General features: G+C 37.8%; 2 protein-coding genes across 2 annotated transcripts in view; both read right to left on the bottom strand.

Annotated features, from left to right (window-relative positions):
* LOC127656453 (syndecan-2-like) overlaps positions 1 to 3,452 on the bottom strand; it is a 41,949-nt gene extending 38,497 nt beyond the window's left edge. The window contains exon 1 of the mRNA XM_052144790.1: positions 3,150 to 3,452. Coding sequence (XP_052000750.1) covers positions 3,150 to 3,209 — 60 coding nt within the window. The 5' untranslated portion in view covers positions 3,210 to 3,452. The remainder of the gene's footprint in view (positions 1 to 3,149) is intronic.
* A 652-nt stretch (positions 3,453 to 4,104) lies between these two features.
* Positions 4,105 to 15,096, bottom strand: mrs2 (magnesium transporter MRS2). The gene is made up of 11 exons (XM_052144190.1): positions 14,566 to 15,096; positions 14,416 to 14,489; positions 14,276 to 14,312; positions 14,068 to 14,180; positions 11,615 to 11,788; positions 11,254 to 11,384; positions 8,981 to 9,097; positions 8,566 to 8,718; positions 7,644 to 7,761; positions 7,423 to 7,536; positions 4,105 to 5,363 (listed from the first exon to the last, which is right to left on the bottom strand). The coding sequence occupies exons 1-11, from the start codon at positions 14,735 to 14,737 to the stop codon at positions 5,292 to 5,294; spliced, it is 1,275 nt and encodes a 424-aa protein (XP_052000150.1). The 5' UTR covers positions 14,738 to 15,096; the 3' UTR covers positions 4,105 to 5,291.
* Positions 15,097 to 19,968: the final 4,872 nt, after the last annotated feature.

Below are 19,968 nucleotides of genomic sequence, written 5' to 3'. Positions count from 1 at the left end.
ATTGTAAGCATCGACGACCTACAAGGATTTGACAAAGTTTATTTCAATTAAAAGTCGAGAATGCTTTAACAAGCTGGCTTATACAACAAAGTTACAGAGCTCTTCATTTGCAAGGAGAGTCACATAGATTTTGTGTTTAAGTAAAGGTAAGTTAATATACTTCTGTGTTAAAATCTGTGTTATTGATACTAGGTCATAGTGTGAAAGGGAGGAGAGCGGGGCCGGGTCATGATTCTACACACCCGGCCCATTATCAGGCTAATCATCCCTCAGAGAGGGATAAAGGCCGACTGCGGATGGTGGTGCGACAGAGAGAGAGCATTTACGGACAGCTGTCCATCATATGTGTGCATTTGTGTCTTTTGGGTTTGTCATTAAATATTTTTCATATTGTTAAGCCAGTTCTTGCCTCCTCCTTTCCATTAATTCCTTTACACTGGTTCCGAAACCCGGGAGGAGGAGGGATATACCATAGTGGAGTTCTCGCCGCTACCATCCACCCCAAGGGAGCAGCCACGGCCATATGCCGGAGGACGGAGGAGCCCGGCCGCCTGGAAGCAGAGGAAATGACCGCCAACTGCGAGGGGAGAAGGGGCACCTAGCCGACTCCCTGGAGTGGTCAGGGCCACTGCCAGGGGCGGGGGGAGACCCCTACCAGCCGCTAAACGCAGAAGGGTTAAGAGAGGACCGCCGACCACGAGCGGGGAGGGGCTACCGGCTGACCGCCTGGAGCTGGAGAATTATTAAGGAATGTAGTCTGTCGTGTTTGCGCCATATTTTCCTTGAGCATTCAGGTTAAGATTGTTGTCTTAGTGGTCAGATTAGTTAATTGCTGCTGTCCATTCCCGTGGTTCTGAGCTGTGGGAAGAGTAATGTGTGAAGCCTATGATGTTGAAACTAGTAACTAGCAATCTTGACAGACAGACAGACAGACAGACAGACAGACAGACAGACAGACAGACAGACAGACAGACAGATAGATAGATAGATAGATAGATAGATAGATAGATGATAAACAGACAGACAGATATTCTTTTTCCCTCTCCTCTCCCCACTTCACAATCCGACACAAAACACACAGCTGTCTGTTTCCCCATCTCCAAAAACTTTCCCTCAAAATGTTACATTTGCTCAGCTAATGGGGGGATCATAAATTGAGATCAGGGCTACATTGGATTCCATACTGCTAAACACTTACACAAACTATAAGACAACATCTCTGTTTCATGACTTCCTCTGTCAGGAACTATGTATGTAGTCAGCACACAAACATTGTTTAGATACAGTGAAAGAGCACATCGGTGTTCTAAGTGGGTCTCTGTTTATGTCCATGAAAGAGGTGACTGCACAGTCATATATATCTGTCATAACATGTTGTCTTGGCAGTGGGTACAGTTTACCATTTTTTACATCACGTAATGATGACATCTTTTGGTGGAACAAAACAATAATTAAGGCCACACAAACACATTATTACACATTATTAGAGAGAACTATAGACACTCTTCTCAACATATACCCCTAACAGTAAAATGTTGCACTAATGCTGTTTGTCTGAGACAGATGATTTTTTAATGCAGCAGTTAAGCAATGTGCTGTTCAAATTTGGACTGTTTCTGAGTTAAAACACCAAACAATTCATGGTTTTGGATCACTCTGTTAAGACTCTATGGTTTCACATAAGATTATTCACTTTTGAGGAATTGAAATCAGATGTTCTGCACTACATATGGAATGAAAAGAAAGGACACAAAGGATGAAAAGCCACTTCTTACCATTTTTAAATTAACTGAATTACCTCTGAGGATAATTAAATGACCTTCTGGTTTTAATGAGTGCATGATCAAAACATATTCAAGTTTATTTCCTGCTTCAGAGACATTAATTAAAAAATAAGATGTCCTCTTGAGAAAGAGATTGGCTAATACTTAAATACGGATAAGCAGACTATTTATTTAACATGAATCATTAGCACGCAGATAAAACTGTGGATATGGTGCAAGTTTTTTGAACTAATGGTCAAACTGTAGTGTTTGTAAAACTACTGCCAAGGTTAAAAACAGAGAGAGAGACCTTGTTAGTTTTTTCTGAGAACATCATAGCAGTTGCTTCACTCAAACAATCAAATCAATAAACAAGATATTAATAAAACTGTGCAAATTGAAAACATCTTCCTGTAAAATTCAACTGATTTTAATGCTTCTTTGTGACGGGCTTCATTGCAGTAAAGGTAATTAACACAGACCTGCATACTGAAGCAACCTGGGGGGGGGATTGCACCTCTAGATTTTCCTTGTGCCTCACCTGACACATTTTATGATCCTGGGACCAATGCCGAAACACGATCAAGGAGGACCAACCATAACAAAATTATCAATAGATGTGCAGCACTAGTTCACACACGGAATAGACTTGCAGAAAGAAATAATCTCTCTTATAAGGAGAAATAGAAATTCTACAGGGCCAAAATACTCCCATATAGTTCTCTCACACAGTTCATATCTCTGAAACTAAATCAAGACTTCTTAAACTGATTACTTAAACCATCTTAATCTGATTTGTTGCAGCACTGTGGTTTTCAATTTCAGAACTGAAAAGGTCTGATTCAACTCACCTGGATTTTTAGATTGTGCTGATTAAAAGTGAAAACTGGCTGAGAAATCATCGAGATGTCTCAGGAGGAGATCAGTTTTCATGATCTGCAGTCTCAAGTGCACACATGATAAATGTTCGCTCCTCAAACTAACACATATTCAACCACAGAAAGTTTAAACTGAAATAAAACTCCAAATAAATGTATGAATCTTTTGAGATGCAAATGTTAAGGTGTCATGAAAGATGAAGTTTAAATTATTCTGCAATTCTCTCTTTTCTGTTCAGCTAGATTATTGTGGGTTTACCATTATAGAACATGTCAGATTTGACAAGATCCTGATGGGGTGCACATACGTTGCCAGGACCAGTCTGTCACCCTTACTGAACCACAAAATGCATGCGAAGTGATGTAAAATAGTATAAAATTAGGCATAATCTGCATTCCAGCAGCAACAATGTCCATCATAACAGCATTACATATTATGTTACTGTTTACATGCACTTTATAGAAGTATCAAAAAAGTAGATTAAATATGAAATATAATCAAACTCACCCTGTTGCTGGAAAAGCAGACAGCTGCTGAAAGCGTCAGGAATATCCAAATGTTCCTCATTATTCCTCTAAGGAAGTCTTTAGCAAATAAATCGTGAACCGCTCTTGTCTGTACTCCTTAAACAGCAGCTTCTCTCCGCTTCTTTTACTACTTTATATGCTAGATCCTTTCAGAGAGATGTTAGGCGTTTTGAACCAAATGATCAATGTTGATTCTCTTCTGTCTTGAGTGTTGATGTGATGTTAAAGGCTTGAGTCCACGTGAGGCTGTGCTGCTCTACTCGGACAGAGGATGATAAGAACGACAGAGAGAGAGAGACTGGGAGGATTGTTGCGTCACAGCTGACGAACACTTGTACCTTCGTCTCAAACCCAGTGAGCGGCCAAAATGAACAGCATCTATGTCTTAATTTACAACTTTCGAGTGAGCCTATAATGCCCAAAAATGCTGTCTAGGTAGTAAACTCATTCGGTTTGAGACGCACAAGAGCGTCAATGAAGGAAAAGATGTTGTTGTTGCTTCACGCGACATTGTTTGTAAAACGTTTAACATTTAATGTATTTACAATTACATATTTCCAACAACTGGTGTGTCTGACTGTAAATTTCAGTAGTAAACAAAATTACAGAGAACCAAAGAATATATAAACATTATAAATTACCATAGTAACAATATTTGTTTTATAAAGCTCGTTTAACTTAGTCACCACTGTCATCAAAAAACAAACAGAATAACAGAAACCTTCTTACATTGTGATTCCATATTACTTGTATTTAACTAGCTGGTTTTACAGTGTAATAAAGGCTATTAAAAGTCTATCTTGTGCAGTGGGGTCTTTCTCCCCCTGCCGTTTAAACCAAATATAACCACACAATAGCCGCAGTACGCCAAATGCATGAAAACTTCATTTATAAAGCACTTTTCATGCAAACATCTAATAAGAAAAGATTTTTAATGAACACAAACTGTAATGTTTTATTCTAGTTCCCTCAAATAAAGAGCCCACACAAATCGACATTTATGTTTTATTAAAGTTATCTATTCATATTTATCTGTGGCTCTTTGGTATAAGCAGGGAAAACAAGTTAGCGGCAGTAACAGAAATGACGTTTTACATTAAGGGGCAATACTCGCTCTTTGGATTTATGGTTCAGGAAAGATTTATCTTTATGAGGGCATTTTCTTAAAAAACATTTAAAACGGTCTCATCCTTTAATATCAAATATATTAATACAAAAAAATGAATATTGAGAATGCATTACCAATTAAATCAACTTCAACCAATTGCCATAATATGCATACCATCCTTCGGATGAGACCTTAAACCTAAGTCCTTACTCTCTGTGGTTATTAAAAATCCCAGGGCACTTCTCGTAAAGAGTAGGGGTATAACCCTGGTGTTCTGGCCAAATTCCCCCATTGGCCCTTATCTGTCATGGCCTCCTAAAAATCCCCACCCCTGAATTGGCTACATCACTCTACTCTTCACCAATAGCTAGTGTGTGGTAGGTGTTCTGGTGCACTATTGCTGCCGTCGCATCATCCATGTGGATGCTACACACTGGTGGTGGTTCAGGAGATTTCCCCTATACTATGTAAAGTGCTTTTAGTGCCTAGAAAAGCGGTATACAAATGTAAGGAATTATTATTATTAAAACAATGACCATAATAGAATATTAAGGACTATATCAGATGTAACAAAAAAATAAATAAAAAAAGAATGTATTTTTTGCACCCACACTTTGAATTTTAGAGGCATTTTGACCTGAGCCCCCCTAATTTCTGACCATTGTTAGTGGAAGAAAATTTTGTTCTTTGCAAAAATGTCACACACAACAGTCAATAAAAGGTGCACACAGCCAATTTCTGCATTATATCATAATGATATTCACAACAATAAATACAGAGATTACCCAATAACATACATGAAGACAAATTTCACAGGGCAAAATAAAAACTGTCTACATAATACCATGTAGTACCTGGACAGATAAAAGTCATTTTGAATTAGACTGAGGTGAGTGGCACATAATGCTGAGAAATGCAGTATGCATAAAAAGTGAGAGATACAGCAAGTGACTGAGCAAGAAGAAAGAGTGAGAGAGAGAAGAAAAGAGGTAGAAAAAACAATCGTTCACGCCATCATCTTATTCCTGGTTTAATGTCTGTGGGTTTTAAGGTGCCGATTTGGTTTTTCCTCCAAACAGGGGGGATCTGTGAAAAGAAGAAAATCATTAGCATGACACAACTTACCACCAGAGGTCAACTCTCCTTTAAGCCAAAGTGTAAACTGGAGTTCATCACCTTTGATGTTTTAAATCTTCACCCATGTGTACTTGTGAGCAGTGTTGGGTAAGTATTCCACTACAAATTACTAATTACTTATCTAAAAATTATAATCTGATTACTTTATTATAAATGTAACCACATTACTAATTACTTTACTTTTAATTTACATTCTAAAACACAAAAAACAACACTCAACAAATTCAACATCCTGTATATTTTCTCCTTGTTCATTGTCCCATACCCTTCAGCTATCACAGAAATGCAAACAGCTGTACATATGAACAAAATAATACACATTTAAATTGTATTATACATAAATCAAATTTTGTTTAGAAATATTTGTACCCCAAGTAATGGGGTAGTTCACTCAAAAAAGAAAATTCTCATAATTTACTCACCCTTATACCATCCCAGATGAGTATGACTGACTGTCTTCAGCAGAACACAAATTAAGATTTTTAGAAGACTTTCTCAGCTCTTTTCGTCCATACAATGAAAAAGAATGGTGACCAGACCTTTTAAGCTCCAAAAATCACATAGGTCAGCATAAAAGTAATCCATAAGACTCCAGTGGGTAAATCAATGTCTTCAGATGTGATATGATAGATGTGGGTAAGAAACAGATCAATATTTTTGTATATTTTACAATAAATTCTCCTCCCTGCATCTCCACTGTGACTTTCACATTCTTCTTCTTGTGTTTTTGGTGATTCACATTCACATGCCCCCTACTGGGCAGGGAAAAGTGTTTCAAGCTAAAATTTACTTAAATATTTATCCGTTTCTCACCCACACCTATCATATCACTTCTGAAGATTCTGAATTAACCACTGGAGTTTTATGGATTACTTTTATGCTGCCTTTGTCCTTTTTGGAGCGTCACAATTTTGGCACCCATTCACTAGCATTGTTTGGACCTACAGAACTGAGATATTCTTCTAAAGCACATCTGGGATTGCATGAGGGTGAGTAAATGACGACAACATTTTAATTTTTGAGTGAACTATCCCTTTAAAGTACTTTTCAAAGTCAGTAACTGTAATCTGATTACAAGAATTTCTAATTACTTATTACTTTGTAATCCGATTAGACCCAACACTGCTTGAGAGCCAAGCTCCAACTTCTCTGATTCTCTTCTTCTAATGATTATTTTGATAATGGATTAATCTAAGGATTATTATTATAACTATTATTCGACTATACAGCAATTATTGCAAAGATTAATCATTAGCTCTTAACCGATTATTAAGCTTGTGCCAAGTAAAAAGGCTGAATTAAATGTGCTTACTAACAATAAAGAGGACAAATTCATCTTTTAAAAGTACCTCTAAATGACAGTCACTGAATTAAAGAGAAAAAAAAAAATAGAAAAGAAATTCATACCAAAAAATCCTATTGTTATCAAGTGTTTTTGTCTTGTTTTCCATTTAAAAATGTCTAAAAATCCTTTTAAAAAAAAGATACATTTACCTTTAAGAGAATGTATCAAGTGTATTTTTATTTGGTTATACATCTGTGAGTGAGATAAAGACAAAATATACTTGTATTTAAGATCTATTCTCTAAAACCAAGTCTAAATATCTCATATGCTGCTTCTCAGGTGAACGTATCTTTTTAAAAAATGTCACCTGAAGCTGTGAAAGTTTAAAGTGCATCTGGACTGTGATCGGTGTAATCCTTTCCTCAGTCAGGTGCAAGCTGCAGTGCTGCTCTCATGTGCCATCATTAAGAGTGTCATATGATCTCATGTTACGCTAAATGGCATCAAACGACTATTCGACAACAAAATATTTTGTCAACAATTTTTTTATCGTCGACGTTTACGATAACGTTGACTAATCGCGTCGGCACTTATGTATTCATTATGATAACCTTCAGTCTTGTTGTGTGAGCTTGACCTTAATCATGTCACGAGAAATCAAAGTAAATTTATCATCTTTAGGTTGGTGTAAAGTGAATGTGGAGTGCTGTGGGTGTTACGTACTGGAGGTGGTGAGCTAGGTTCTAAGTGTCGGCCCAGGAAAGAGAGCAGTCTTCTCCAGATAAGTCCACTGCCCAGGAACATTAACCCTGTCACCAACCAAAACACACGCGGGTCCTACACAAACACAAAGGGTCAATAAATATATGTTCTGAACCTTAGACTACGGTTATGTGTTGGCGAAGACAATGGCGTAAAGTTGTATTTGATCAGGGTACACTGACCTCTTCAAAGGAAGACTCCAGATTCATGCCAAAGGCCACACCCATCAGACCAAATAAGGAGAGGGAAAATGTTCCCATGGTGAGCTGGAGGTTCAGCCGCATCATGACATTCCGGTGGCTGATGAAAATTAAAAACACTTGTAAATAACAGATGACATCTACAGAGAAGTCCTTCCCAGGTTCTCTTATGCAAGTCTTTGTGTATGACATGAGTAATACGTAATAAATTAAAATGAAATTTGAAAATAGGAATGAAATACAAGTTTAGTAGTGTGCTATTTAAGGTTGTGCCAATACAAATATTAATCGTAGAATCACAATTTAATTTCTCAAGATTTTGCATTGCGACTTTAGGTGTTTTTAATGTTAACATTCGTAGGCCTTCCTGCAGTTTAATACATGAAGCAGTAAGTAAGTGAAAAATTTTGTAACCTGCATTTCACAGCGTGGTCAGAGCCACTTCAACACACTAGCTAAATACCCATGGAAAAACAGAAGAGCAGAAGTGACCCCGAACGGAACCGGGATGTACTGATAAACTTTGAATCTCTCTAATTTTCATAATCAGGTTATGTTAAAAAGCTAAATTTACATTTACATTTATGCATTTGGCAGACGCTTTTATCCAAAGCGACTTACAGAGCCCTTATTACAGGGACAATCCCCCCGGAGCAACCTGGAGTTAAGTGCCTTGCTCAAGGACACAATGGTGGCGGCTGTGGGGATTGAACCGACAACCTTCTGCTTAACAGTTTAGTGCTTTAGCCCACTACACCGCCACCACCACTCCATTTTTTTATCAGATTTTGTATTAAGCTGTGACAATCGTGATCCAATTCTGATATTGTGCATTACAATGTCTTGCATACACAAAGCTAGTGCAAATAAAATACATTTTGTAAGATTTGTTTGCAGCTGGTACCTATCAAGGTTAATGAAGATGACACTTTCAGAGTCATCAATGAGGCCTTTCAGCTCTCGTGCTTTGTTGCCCAGCTCCTCTGCCTGCATGTAGTAATTCTCCAGCAGTAACTCCATCTCTTCTGCATGATCTATTCCCAGACTACTCTCCTCACTGGCTCCATTTCAGCAAAGGCATTCCCACATGCACATACATGCACACAAACAAAGAAAATACAACCACAAACAGATAAGGAAGTCAACTAAACAAACACCAAAGATCAGATATTTATACTGTCAAGTATTTTTATGTACATATGAACAATGACATCACATTTTGTAATTTAACAGGAATGTTTAAATTTTGTGATATCTCATTAGGTCATTTGAAAACTAAGTGACCTGAACACATTTGAAAGGAAAAAAGTTTCACCTACAACACTCGTGGGTCGGTCCACTTGGTGAGACAGAGTTCATCTATCAGTTCATCCTCATCCAAGATCTTGAGAAGACTGTCTTTAAACACTTTAATGTCCGTCTCCAGCTCTGACAGGCTGCAGGGGGTTCAAACTCTGGGTTTACTCTCAAAGGAAATTCCAGATCAAGTTACTTCAATAAGCACCCCACTAAATGCTACGCTGATCTTATTTAACATCAGTTTCTGATTTAAAAAGCACAGGCAGAGATATTACTGGTCTTATAAAAAAGAAACTAGGGCTCTTCAAAGCAATGTTATGATACAGTATGTTCTAGGACAGATAGATAGAGGGATCATTGTATTACTAGGAGTATGTTTCCTATAACAATATACCTTAAGTTGTAATAATTTACCAGAGTTCAACAATAAGAATGGCCTGATGGCCAGGGTCACTTCCCCTATCTGAAAATAAATATTTCTTCTATCCCAGTTTAATGTGTAGATAACTACAGTAAAAGGAAGCCACATGTTGGATGATATCCCCGGAAATAATAGAGTATTAAAAAGGGTCATGAAATGCTCTTTTTTTAATAGATTTATTATCTTCCCTGAGGTCCACTGATAATGCTAGTAAAGTTTTTTGCATTAAAATTATATTTTAAATTGCATTTGTATTATAATTATTTGGTAATATATGATCATTTTGCACCCTGTCTCAGGCCATCTCTCTGAAATGCTCGGTTTTGGCATATGTACTTCCTTAACACTTCAATGTAAACGCCCACTCATAACAATTGGCTAACATTGTGCAGCACCTCGAATTCAGACATTTTTTAAACTCAATCGGATGAAAATTAATAAGCACCAAGACATAATAAAACTAAATGTCAGGGTTTACACATGAAGCACATCCAACACATTGCATCAGAATATATTAAACTGTTCATCTCAGGCATAACTGTTAACGCACCCTGTCTTCACTGGACTCGAGAGTTGTGTCAAAAGCAATAAAACCCATTATAATCAATGATGCGGTCTACCATGGAAGCATCTGTTGCGGAGCGTCGCAACGACAGTAAACAAATGTCCATTCCATTTTGCACTGCCCACGGTGGCGCTAATGTCAACAAAACAAATAAATGGTTTAGAAAGTTTGTGCTGACATGCCTGTGTAGACAGCCTCAAGCCGTTGCATCGCATTGATGGACGTGCCCGTTGTAAACATGATGTCAGAATCATAAACTATCATACAGTCATGACATATGATATATTCATGAATAAAACTGTTTACTCATGGTTTTTGCAAAAGCAGCAGCTGAATGACAGAGAGCTTCTCCCCTTCAGAGTTATAACTTGACACTGTGTCTTTTAAAAGCGGCCCGATGTATGAATCAAGGGGTCAAAGACGTCTGTCTGTGCATGTTTATGTAGAAAAACATTTATATCCAGACAGGCACATGAAGTGTCCTGTGTAAGTCCATTTTGGATGAATCTGCCATAACAGGCCCCATCTCTCCTCTTCACTTGTGTGACTGACTGAGCACCAGTGGCCAGGGCCAAGGGACCAAATACATCTGCAGATGTATATGGTCCTTGTGATGTCACAAGTTCCATGAATTCCAAACGAGATGTTTTTGCAGCTTGGTTTTCAGTTCTGATACTTGCAGTATGTTTTTATAGTACAATGACATCTAATGTCAAACGATCAAAGAAAATTTGATTACTCATGTCATGACCCCTTTTTAAGTCACTGGCATTCCTACTGAATGAAAACGAGGCTCCTTTCTATGTAAATTATGCTCATTACAGATGAGCCTGACACAATTTACACTGCACTATTACAGTCTAAAAAAAGCAAGTAATTCATGAAATAATGATCAAATGATGGAAAAGAGAGTTATAACCTGGCATATATCCAGAAATGCAGCGTAGTAAAGCGTATTTTCGCATGTGACTGAGATGATTCAGATGTCTGGATCACAATAGGGGAGTCCTGGCAAAAAATGCTAGATCCCGGTAATCTGCTGCATCCTCAGCAATAAAGCGCTCAGAATCGGCCCGCAAAATCTGAATTGCACGTGCAAATTTCTTTCAGCACAGATTTTTGGGTGCATTTGCCCAGTTGTCTGAATGGCATAATTCCTTTAGTGAATTAGGTGCTAAACCAGCGTGTGCAAATAACGCTTTTACCAGACGTAATTTATTCTTAGTGGATACACCCGAGGCTCTGTACCACTATTGTAGGTAAGAGCCTTTTACAGCAGACTTCCATACAGAAGTTAATGAACTCACCTTTTGCTATTAAGCAGAAGCATATGCAGTTTGCTGCGGTCAGCAGAGAGGAGCTTTGGGTCGACCAAAGACTCCAGACAATCCCAAATCTGAGGCTGAACTTCATTCAGCTGTGCCTGCAGCACATTTACCTGTGCCAGAACACATGCTTACCAATAAACATGCAACAACACATGATTACACATTCACAATGATTACTTGAAAAAGATTTAAGTTGACACAGTGACCAGAAATGACAACATGGCTGTTGATATCGGATGGCGAATCGAGAATAATGTGTGCAATAATAGTGAAATAAAGATATTGATATTTTCATTTATTAATAAAGACATTATGCATTTCATCTCTGTGCATTGCTTACCCTGTGTTGCAGAATGGCTTCCAGAGCTCTGAACTCAAATGGCAGGGAGTAAGTAGCCAAATTTCCATCTCCTGCCAACTGCGGCCCAAGTTCTAAAACCAGCCATTTCTCCAGACCAAGTCCACGGAAATCCAGCACCAGCAAACTCTCCGGAGTAACCACTGCTTTGAGGGACTTTGGACATAAAAATTTACTTGTATTAAGATTTCTGTTTGAAAAATGCAATACTCAAACTGACAGTTTGGTTGAGGTTCAAGGGCTTTTATAACTGAGAACACTCAAGACCCCATGAAATGGCTTGACGAGCACAGTTTTCCTTCCTGTGTAGATGTACTTCCTACTGAAACATGACATTGCCATTGAGGTAGGACACATAACAGAGTTTGTCCATTTGTTAAATGTGCACGCAGTAAGTTTTTTTTCTAATTAAAAAGTTTTACACATTAAGACATGAATAGCATTTTTATAAAATATATATGTTGAAAATTAAGTACACTCACACTAGATGAAGCTTCCTGTCATTTCAGTAATTACATAAAAGCTGTTTAATTTTACATGGAACGGGTCACCCTCTCATGAGCACAGCCATGCTGACAGTAGTTAGTTACTACCACTAAGTACTATTGTAGCGGGCGTGGTCAGCACCGTCGGGAGAAGCGGTAAGAGCTTACACTGAGCTAATTAAGCCTAACACCTGTGTCTAATTGCAGTAGCGTAGCCAGCAGCCACAGAGCTTGAGAGAGCCTGACAACAAGGCCAAGAATACTTGTGTGTCACAGACATATATATATATATATACATAAATTAAGCTGAGAATAAAGCTACCTTAGCTGACGCCTGCTTCCGCCCCGGTTTCGGCCCCAGTGTGAAACGGACCAAGGAAGGGACGGAAACAGGCGTCAGCTTAAGGGGTAAGCTTTATTTTCTCAGCTTAATTTATGTGTATATATATATATATATATATATGTCTGTGACACACAAGTATTCTTGGCCTTGTTGTCGGTCTCTCTCTCGAAGCTCTGTGGCTGCTGGCTTTTACGCTACTGCAATTAGACACAGGTGTTAGGCTTAATTTAGCTCAGGTGTAAGCGCCCTTACCGCTTTTCTCTCCCGGACGGGCGCATGACCACGCCCCCGCTGCCACAACTATGTAGTACTATTTACTACAAACAACAATGGAGCCCAGGTCAACAATATAGTCCAGAGTGTATGGATCGGCACAAGAGTGATCCAGCAGACAGTCCAAACAGAATGAGTGGGAATATACAATGTCCAAACTACCTGCAGCTCTCTCTCATGGCGGACAACAGATGAACAGCGCGACGTTAAATGCAAAGCAAGAGCAAAAGCGGGTGTTTAGACAGCAGAGAACTTGCTAGTCAGGGCTACCATGATGTCAGCGTGTAACTATGCTAAAAACTTATTTGGATTAAATCCAAGAATGTCCATAATTGAGATGCGTGTAGTATGACATGGAGAAAAACACAGACTAAAAGTAACAAAAACAGAAGACAAACAAACACTTTCGGTGTGAAGAGGCAACACTTGTTAAACAAACTTCAAGTATCCAGGATGCCACAAGTATGACTGGACAAGTAAGAGCCAGCTAAAAACCTTGTACTGTCACAGTATGTGTTATTTTTGATAAAGGCAGGTAAAACAGTACGTTCATTAACGTATGCATGCAAGTAGTATGAATAAATTCCTGACATACTTCATTCGGACACTTGGGTATTGACCCGTGACCTAAATATATGATGTAAGAACAACAACCGCGGAAATAATCTGCTCTGGTTTTGTTAAACAAGCAACATATAAGCAAAAGGAACAACTTTATTGATATGTATAGCACTTACAGTTGAGATGAGCCACCCGTCTCACGGCTCTTCATCGTTTTTTTAATCCAGCGTTTGAATGTGACTTCTCGACTCCCAAGGGATTAAGGGCTCATTAAATCCGCAATTCAAAATCTTGCCAAAAATCAACTGCAATATTTCTCGCTTACTGCTTCATGAATACTGACGATTCAGACTTATTCCATTGGCATACTGTTTTTGGCATACTCTATAGTAAAGAAGTATGAATATTCGAACCCACCAACTAAGCGCACCTTTATAATAGCCTTTAGTTTACATCATAGCCCCATGAAATCATGATTTGCTACTTGCTATTGCTAGTCAAAAACATGTGGAGTGAACAGTCTCATTCTAGAAAGCCTTTTATTGGACAAATTTTTTTACAGACAAGTGAGAATTAATGTACCTTGATGGGTATTTTCAAAGTTAATTTAGCAACTTTTTGAAGTGCAATGACTTAAAGATGGTTAAAAGCTAACAGACATTGACTTTACGCCACAAAACTCCAATTTTTCTTCACAAGATTTCATCTTTAAGTGCAAGATAAAGATTAACTCTCAGACTATGGAAACTCATAGTTTAATACTGTGACAATACCTCCATACGTATGATGATGGCATTGTTTCGTGCTGTGATACTTGTTAAATGCTGGAATCGCAGATCTCTCGCCTGCAAACCAAGCTCTTGATACAACTCTGTTTTCTTCTTTTCTAGAGAACAGAATGACACTAGTGAGAGCTGTACCAAACACTATAGATACTATATCAAACATAGACTATGTAGGTGTAAATATCCTCCAACTCACCAAATGAGGTCACATTTCCATCCGGCTCAAACTTCATCTGTTAAATGAGAAAGTTGAGTAGTAAAGAATAACCATTTATCATAATGACACTGTGCAAGTAAAACTAACAGATACACAAGGATGCTGCATGTTTGTCTTACCACCACAAAGACTGGTGCAACACTAGACAGAGCTGCCTGAGATGCATCTGTAACTCTTTGGCGACTGGAAAGGTCTGACAACAGAAGCAAATGTGTTACTCCTGTTGTTTGAACAAAAGAGACATAAAATAACACATGTGCAGCACCTACAGTTTCCCTGAGCTCTCAGTTGTATTATGCTGTGATGTGCTCGGCCACATATTGATGTAAGAGGGCGTTTGAAAGGTGATCTTGAGCTCTTCACGGCTCTCCACGTCCAGCAGCATTTCACTGACACTTTCCTGAGACTTTCTCGACACACAAACCTCAAACATGACTCCATGCTTAACAAATCTCAGTTAAAGGTAAATTTCTCCTCCAGGACACCTCAGTGAGGTTACTGTGTGCGCCCAAACTCCATCAACGGCCACTGGTGTCGGGTTGGCTTGAGATAACACACTTACTTTTGCTGTTTTGTACTGGTTGTTAGACTTAAAACAATAAAACAGCTCCAAATGTCTTCATAATACGAGTTTAATGTCTTTAGCTGTCTTGCTAACTCACACATGCAGGTATGACTGTAATAGTTTCACTATTAGCTTAGTATGTTTGCAATGTGAGAGAATAAAAATCCAGGATAAATTATTCAATCCCAGAACTGAACGCAACGCTGACTTTCACTGCAGAATCGGCAATTGTTGTCGGAAGCAGATGATGACGTGAACATCCAGCTCGCGCTCGCGTGACGTCACTGAACTGCACGACTCTGTTAAAGCTGAACGCTCACTTTAGAATATTATTATCCAAAACTGAAGGGTTATCGCGCTTAGTGTATACAGCTCTTGCATTTGACGTTCCACAACCAGTCAATAACCCTTTGATGCACAACATGGGTCTAAAAAGACCCGACTGAGTTTTCATTTTCCATATCTTTGCAAGAAATTAATTTTATCATTCAGTATTCCAGGTATTCCTCAATTAACTTGTTTTAGATCATTAAAAATCCTAATTGAAATTTTTCATTTCTTACTTTTCGAATAAAAGTCGTTTTTGTATCGCAACCCTTCTAATGCGCAACATGGGTCTAAAAAGACCCGTATTAATTTCCTATGTTATTTCAGTGATGGCTGAGTGTTTCTTTGCTGAATATTTAAAATATATGTATTTTATCATTTGTTATACAAGGTATTCATTAAATATCTTGTTTTTGATTTCCACAAATCATTATGTTTATGTTTAATTTCTTACTTTATAAACAAACAGTTTTTGTATTTCTAAATTTTTTTTACATACATGGGTCTAAAAAGACCCGTATTCATTTCCTATGTTATTTCAGTGATGGCTGAGTGTTTCTTTGCTAAATCTTTAAAAGATATGTTTTTTTTTCTTTCTTTTTCTTATTCCAGGTATTCATTAAATATTTTGTTTTTGATTTCCACAAATCATTATGTTAATGTTTCCTTTCTTACTTTATAAACAAACACAGTTTTTTTATTTTTATTTCTACATCAATTTTACATACAGGGGTCAAAAATGACCCATATGGAAACCTTTGATATTTGCACATTGTTGCAAGTAGGAATATTTACTGCAGAATACTATTCACCTGCCACACATTTCACAACTCAACACGGCTGCTTTTGTATATTTGATGCAAGTCTTATGTTATTTTAACCACAGAAAATACTTTATATTTTGTAAAAGATGGACATAATTTGTGAATATTAGGCTGGTTACCTTGACCTTGTAATCCTAGAGAGAAATTACTTGTGAGGAGAAACATGTCCAATACTACTATTAGCTATAGCTAGCTGGTGACATATTCTAGCTAGCTAATGTTAGCTACACTAAAAAAAGATTGTATTTTAAAGCTTATTTACATGTAGAAGGCCTAACAGTTCATAATCCTTCATATGCTGAAATGATTCAATGTTTTAAGAGTTTAGGGTTCTTTTTTCCCGCCTTTTTGATTTTCGAACTGTAACTGTCAACGCCACCTCATTACTGGAGCTCAGCAGTCATCCAATTACACAGATTGTCAAGACACCCTCAACAGGTAAATTATTTATTTCTTAATATCTTTTTAATCTTTGTAAATCTTTTTTAAACTTTCATGTTGTTAGTGGTTTCCTGCTAGTCATTACCTTTTTTAGTTTACATTTAAGTGTGAGCAGCTCTCTTCAGTTAAGAACACTTTTCTCTACTCCACTAAGTAGGCTAACAGAGAAATATAATGTATGTCACACAAAAAAAAAAAAAAAAACATTAAAGTCCCATGACTTTATATCCCTTTTTTTCTTTTAACGTTGAAAAGCGCTCACATTTATGCTAATTTTGGCCTTCAAAAGCGTAATTTCTTTTTACATACACAAATAGAAGAGACACACTGAAACTGTAAAGAAACTAATATTAATATATATCTTAGCTGTCTGAGCGAAACCTTCATTTTTATTTTTTGTCATAAATCACAAGTTTTGGACATATAAGGTTTCTGTCCAATAATGACAATATATAATAACTATATACTTGATAAACTGTTTGATGTCCATTTGAAAATATTCTTGTGCTTTTGAATTTCTTTACACATAGAGTGTGAGTATGACTGGGACCAGCCAATCAAGATTAACGGTTGAAATGGTTGTCGAGATGCTGCATGAAGAACAGGATGAGGAAGATGCGGCAATTCTTAGTACTGATTCAGACTCTGTGATATCTGATGCTGATGACCTAGACTATGTACCACAGGGTCAATCTGGAGTTGTGGGTGTAAATCCAGCTCTTGTAGATGAAGAAGACTCCTTTGATGACATTGAAGACTTGTCTGATGAGTCCTCTGAAGATGAAACTCAGACCCAGTCAGATAGAATGAGTAAAAGGGGGTCTTACTGGAGCAAGCATCCCCCCCTGAGGGCAGAACAAGAAGCCACAACATCCTAAGGAGCTGCCCAGGACCTGTACCTGGTTCAACAGCTATCTCACCAAAAGATGCCTGGGATATGTTCATCAGTGACAACATCATTGAGGAGGTTCTGAAATGTACCAACTTAGAGGGAAGAAGAACAGCAGCGGTAAAAGGGAAAAAATGGAGAAGCATTGACAAAGAGGAATTCATGGCCTTTATTGGTTTGACCCTCCTTGCAGGGGGGGATAAGAGCTGGGATGTGGCCTTGCGGGAGCTGTTTCTGGATCCACTGCAAAATCCAATGTACAAAGCAACCATGGGGCTCAGGAGATATGAGGCTATCCGCAGGTTCATACGATTTGATGACAAGAGGACCAGGGCATTACGACTGGAAACAGATCACATGGCGGCATTCAGGTATGTCTGGGACTGTTTCCTGGCTAGTTGCAGAAGACGGTTCATCCCCAGTGACTGTGTCACCATAGATGAGCAGCTTGTGCCATTCCGGGGCAGGTGCAAGTTCTTGCAATACATGCCCAGTAAGCCTGCAAAGTATGGATTAAAAATATTCTGGATGTGTGATGCAAGGGTGCCTTATGCGATAGATGGAATGGTCTACACAGGGAGACAGCCAGGAGAGGAGGTTCAGCGGAACCTTGGAGAGAATATCGTCCAACAGTTGTGTAGCGGAATCAGACAGACAGGTGAATATAGAATACTAAAGTGAATATACTCTTGAAATGATAAAACCTAGATCACTGTACCAATCTTTTATGGTGTGTATTTAATTTTTAATTACCATTGTGAGAAATTTATTTATTTGCACTATGCAATACAATACATTAGATAATCTATTAATTGTTTATTTTATTGTTGAAATTGAGAGTTTTATGTTGAGTAAATTGATTTAAGTAATTAAATTTAAGTCATTGTTATATAATTTTTTTAAATTATAGGTCGCAACATCACAATGGACAACTTCTTTACCAGTGTCCCTTTGGCTGAGAAGCTTCTTGAGAAGAACCTGACCATTGTGGGAACTCTTCGCCAGAACAAGCAGGACATACCGCCTGTCATGAAGCCATCCAAATTGAGGGAGAAGTATAGCTCAGAATTTGGATTCAATGGCAACATGACCATGGTAAGCTATGTGCCAAAGAAGGGAAAGGCTGTTGTCCTCCTGAGCACCATGCATGATGACAAAGCAGTGGATGACAACAGTTTTTCATTCAAGAAGAAACCAGAAATTATCAAGTACTATAACAAAACCAAAGGAGGAGTGGACACAATGGATCAGATGGTTCGCACCTACTCATGTAAGCGGAGAACACGGAGGTGGCCCGTGGTGCTATGGTACAATGTACTGGATGTTGCCACCCTCAATGCCTACTCCATCTTCACTGCACATTGCAGCCTGATTACATGGGTGGTGTGACCAATGCAAGACGGCTATTCCTCAAGGAGCTCGTCAAAGAGCTTGTCATTCCTTATATGAAGAGACGCTTGGAGGGCATGCCTCTCCTTCAAAGCCATATCATAGAGTCAATGGGAAGATGTGGGATAGAAAAACAAAACACTCAGCCACAGGAGGACCAATCGAAGAGGAAGAGATGCAGAATATGCCCAGCTGCCAAAGACAGAAAAGTCAGCAGCTGGTGTTCCCAGTGCACCAGGCCTGTGTGCAAGGAGCACAAACGTGTAGTTGTCATTTGTGAGGCATGTAAGCACTAAGATGGCAATTTGAGATGCCGCTGTACCAGTGTGATTTTATTTTGTTTGTTGTATTTTCTTTTATTTGATCACATTCACCACAATTCAATACAGTTACACAGTTCAATTTCAGTGTTATCAATTATCTGTGATATGTGAATGCTATGTGAGACAAAGTGGCAAATAAACATTTCAAGTGTTAAATGTGTTGTCTAAATGACTGCTAAAATGATTAATGTGACAAAATGTTGTCTTTATTCTTTTGTTTTATCATGCTGGATAAGTAAATTTGATATAGTAACACAAAACCTAGAAAAAATGTAAAATAATAATTTTTGGTAATTGAAAACAAGACATTTTTAATATTTATAAATCATGGAATTTATAGATCATGGAATATTAAATGCTTAAATAAATTGATCTCAAAAGATAAAAAATAAAATAAAAAAAGTCCAGCCATGCATGAAACAACATAGGAAATGATTACGGGTCTTTTTAGACCCATGTTGTGCATTAGAAGGGGTTTCCATAGCTTGCGCATCAAAGGGTTAAATAAACAGATACTATTGTTTAATTTCATCTGGAAGAACAGACCGCACTATTTAAAAAAAGACGATTCTATGCAATCCAATTGAAGAAGGTGGTCTGAATTGATTTTAATACTGCTAATTGCGTATTAAGGAATAAATGGATAAATAATTATTTGTGCTTTAAAGACAAAATATGGAACATCATCCCTGACCTGATTTTTTAAACGTTGGGAGGTTTATAATTTTTTTAGATGTAATTTTGCTCTAAACAAGGTTCCGATAAAGCTATCTTGTTTTCATTGACAGGTTTTTTTCATTATGGATGCTCATTTATAAACATAACTTCTCTCCACACAAATCTGTAATTTGAAATAACAAGAATATTGTTTTTAAAAACAAATCTTTATTTTTTAGAAACTGGTACGATAACGG

Source organism: Xyrauchen texanus, chromosome 15 (assembly GCF_025860055.1).
Source record: "Xyrauchen texanus isolate HMW12.3.18 chromosome 15, RBS_HiC_50CHRs, whole genome shotgun sequence".
NCBI classification, from domain to species: domain Eukaryota; kingdom Metazoa; phylum Chordata; class Actinopteri; order Cypriniformes; family Catostomidae; genus Xyrauchen; species Xyrauchen texanus.
This window is presented reverse-complemented; position numbering and strand designations above follow the sequence as displayed.

Excerpts from the sequence above, each read along its gene's own strand:
- mrs2 (XM_052144190.1), bottom strand. The coding sequence starts at position 14,737 with ATGGAGTCATGTTTGAGGTTTGTGTGTCGAGAAAGTCTCAGGAAAGTG. Across the intron at positions 7,762-8,565 it reads ATCTTCATTAACCTTGATAG|CCACCGGAATGTCATGATGC; the intron begins GTACCAGCTGCA and ends AATTTTCATCAG. Across the intron at positions 7,537-7,643 it reads TGGAGTCTTCCTTTGAAGAG|GACCCGCGTGTGTTTTGGTT; the intron begins GTCAGTGTACCC and ends GTGTTTGTGTAG.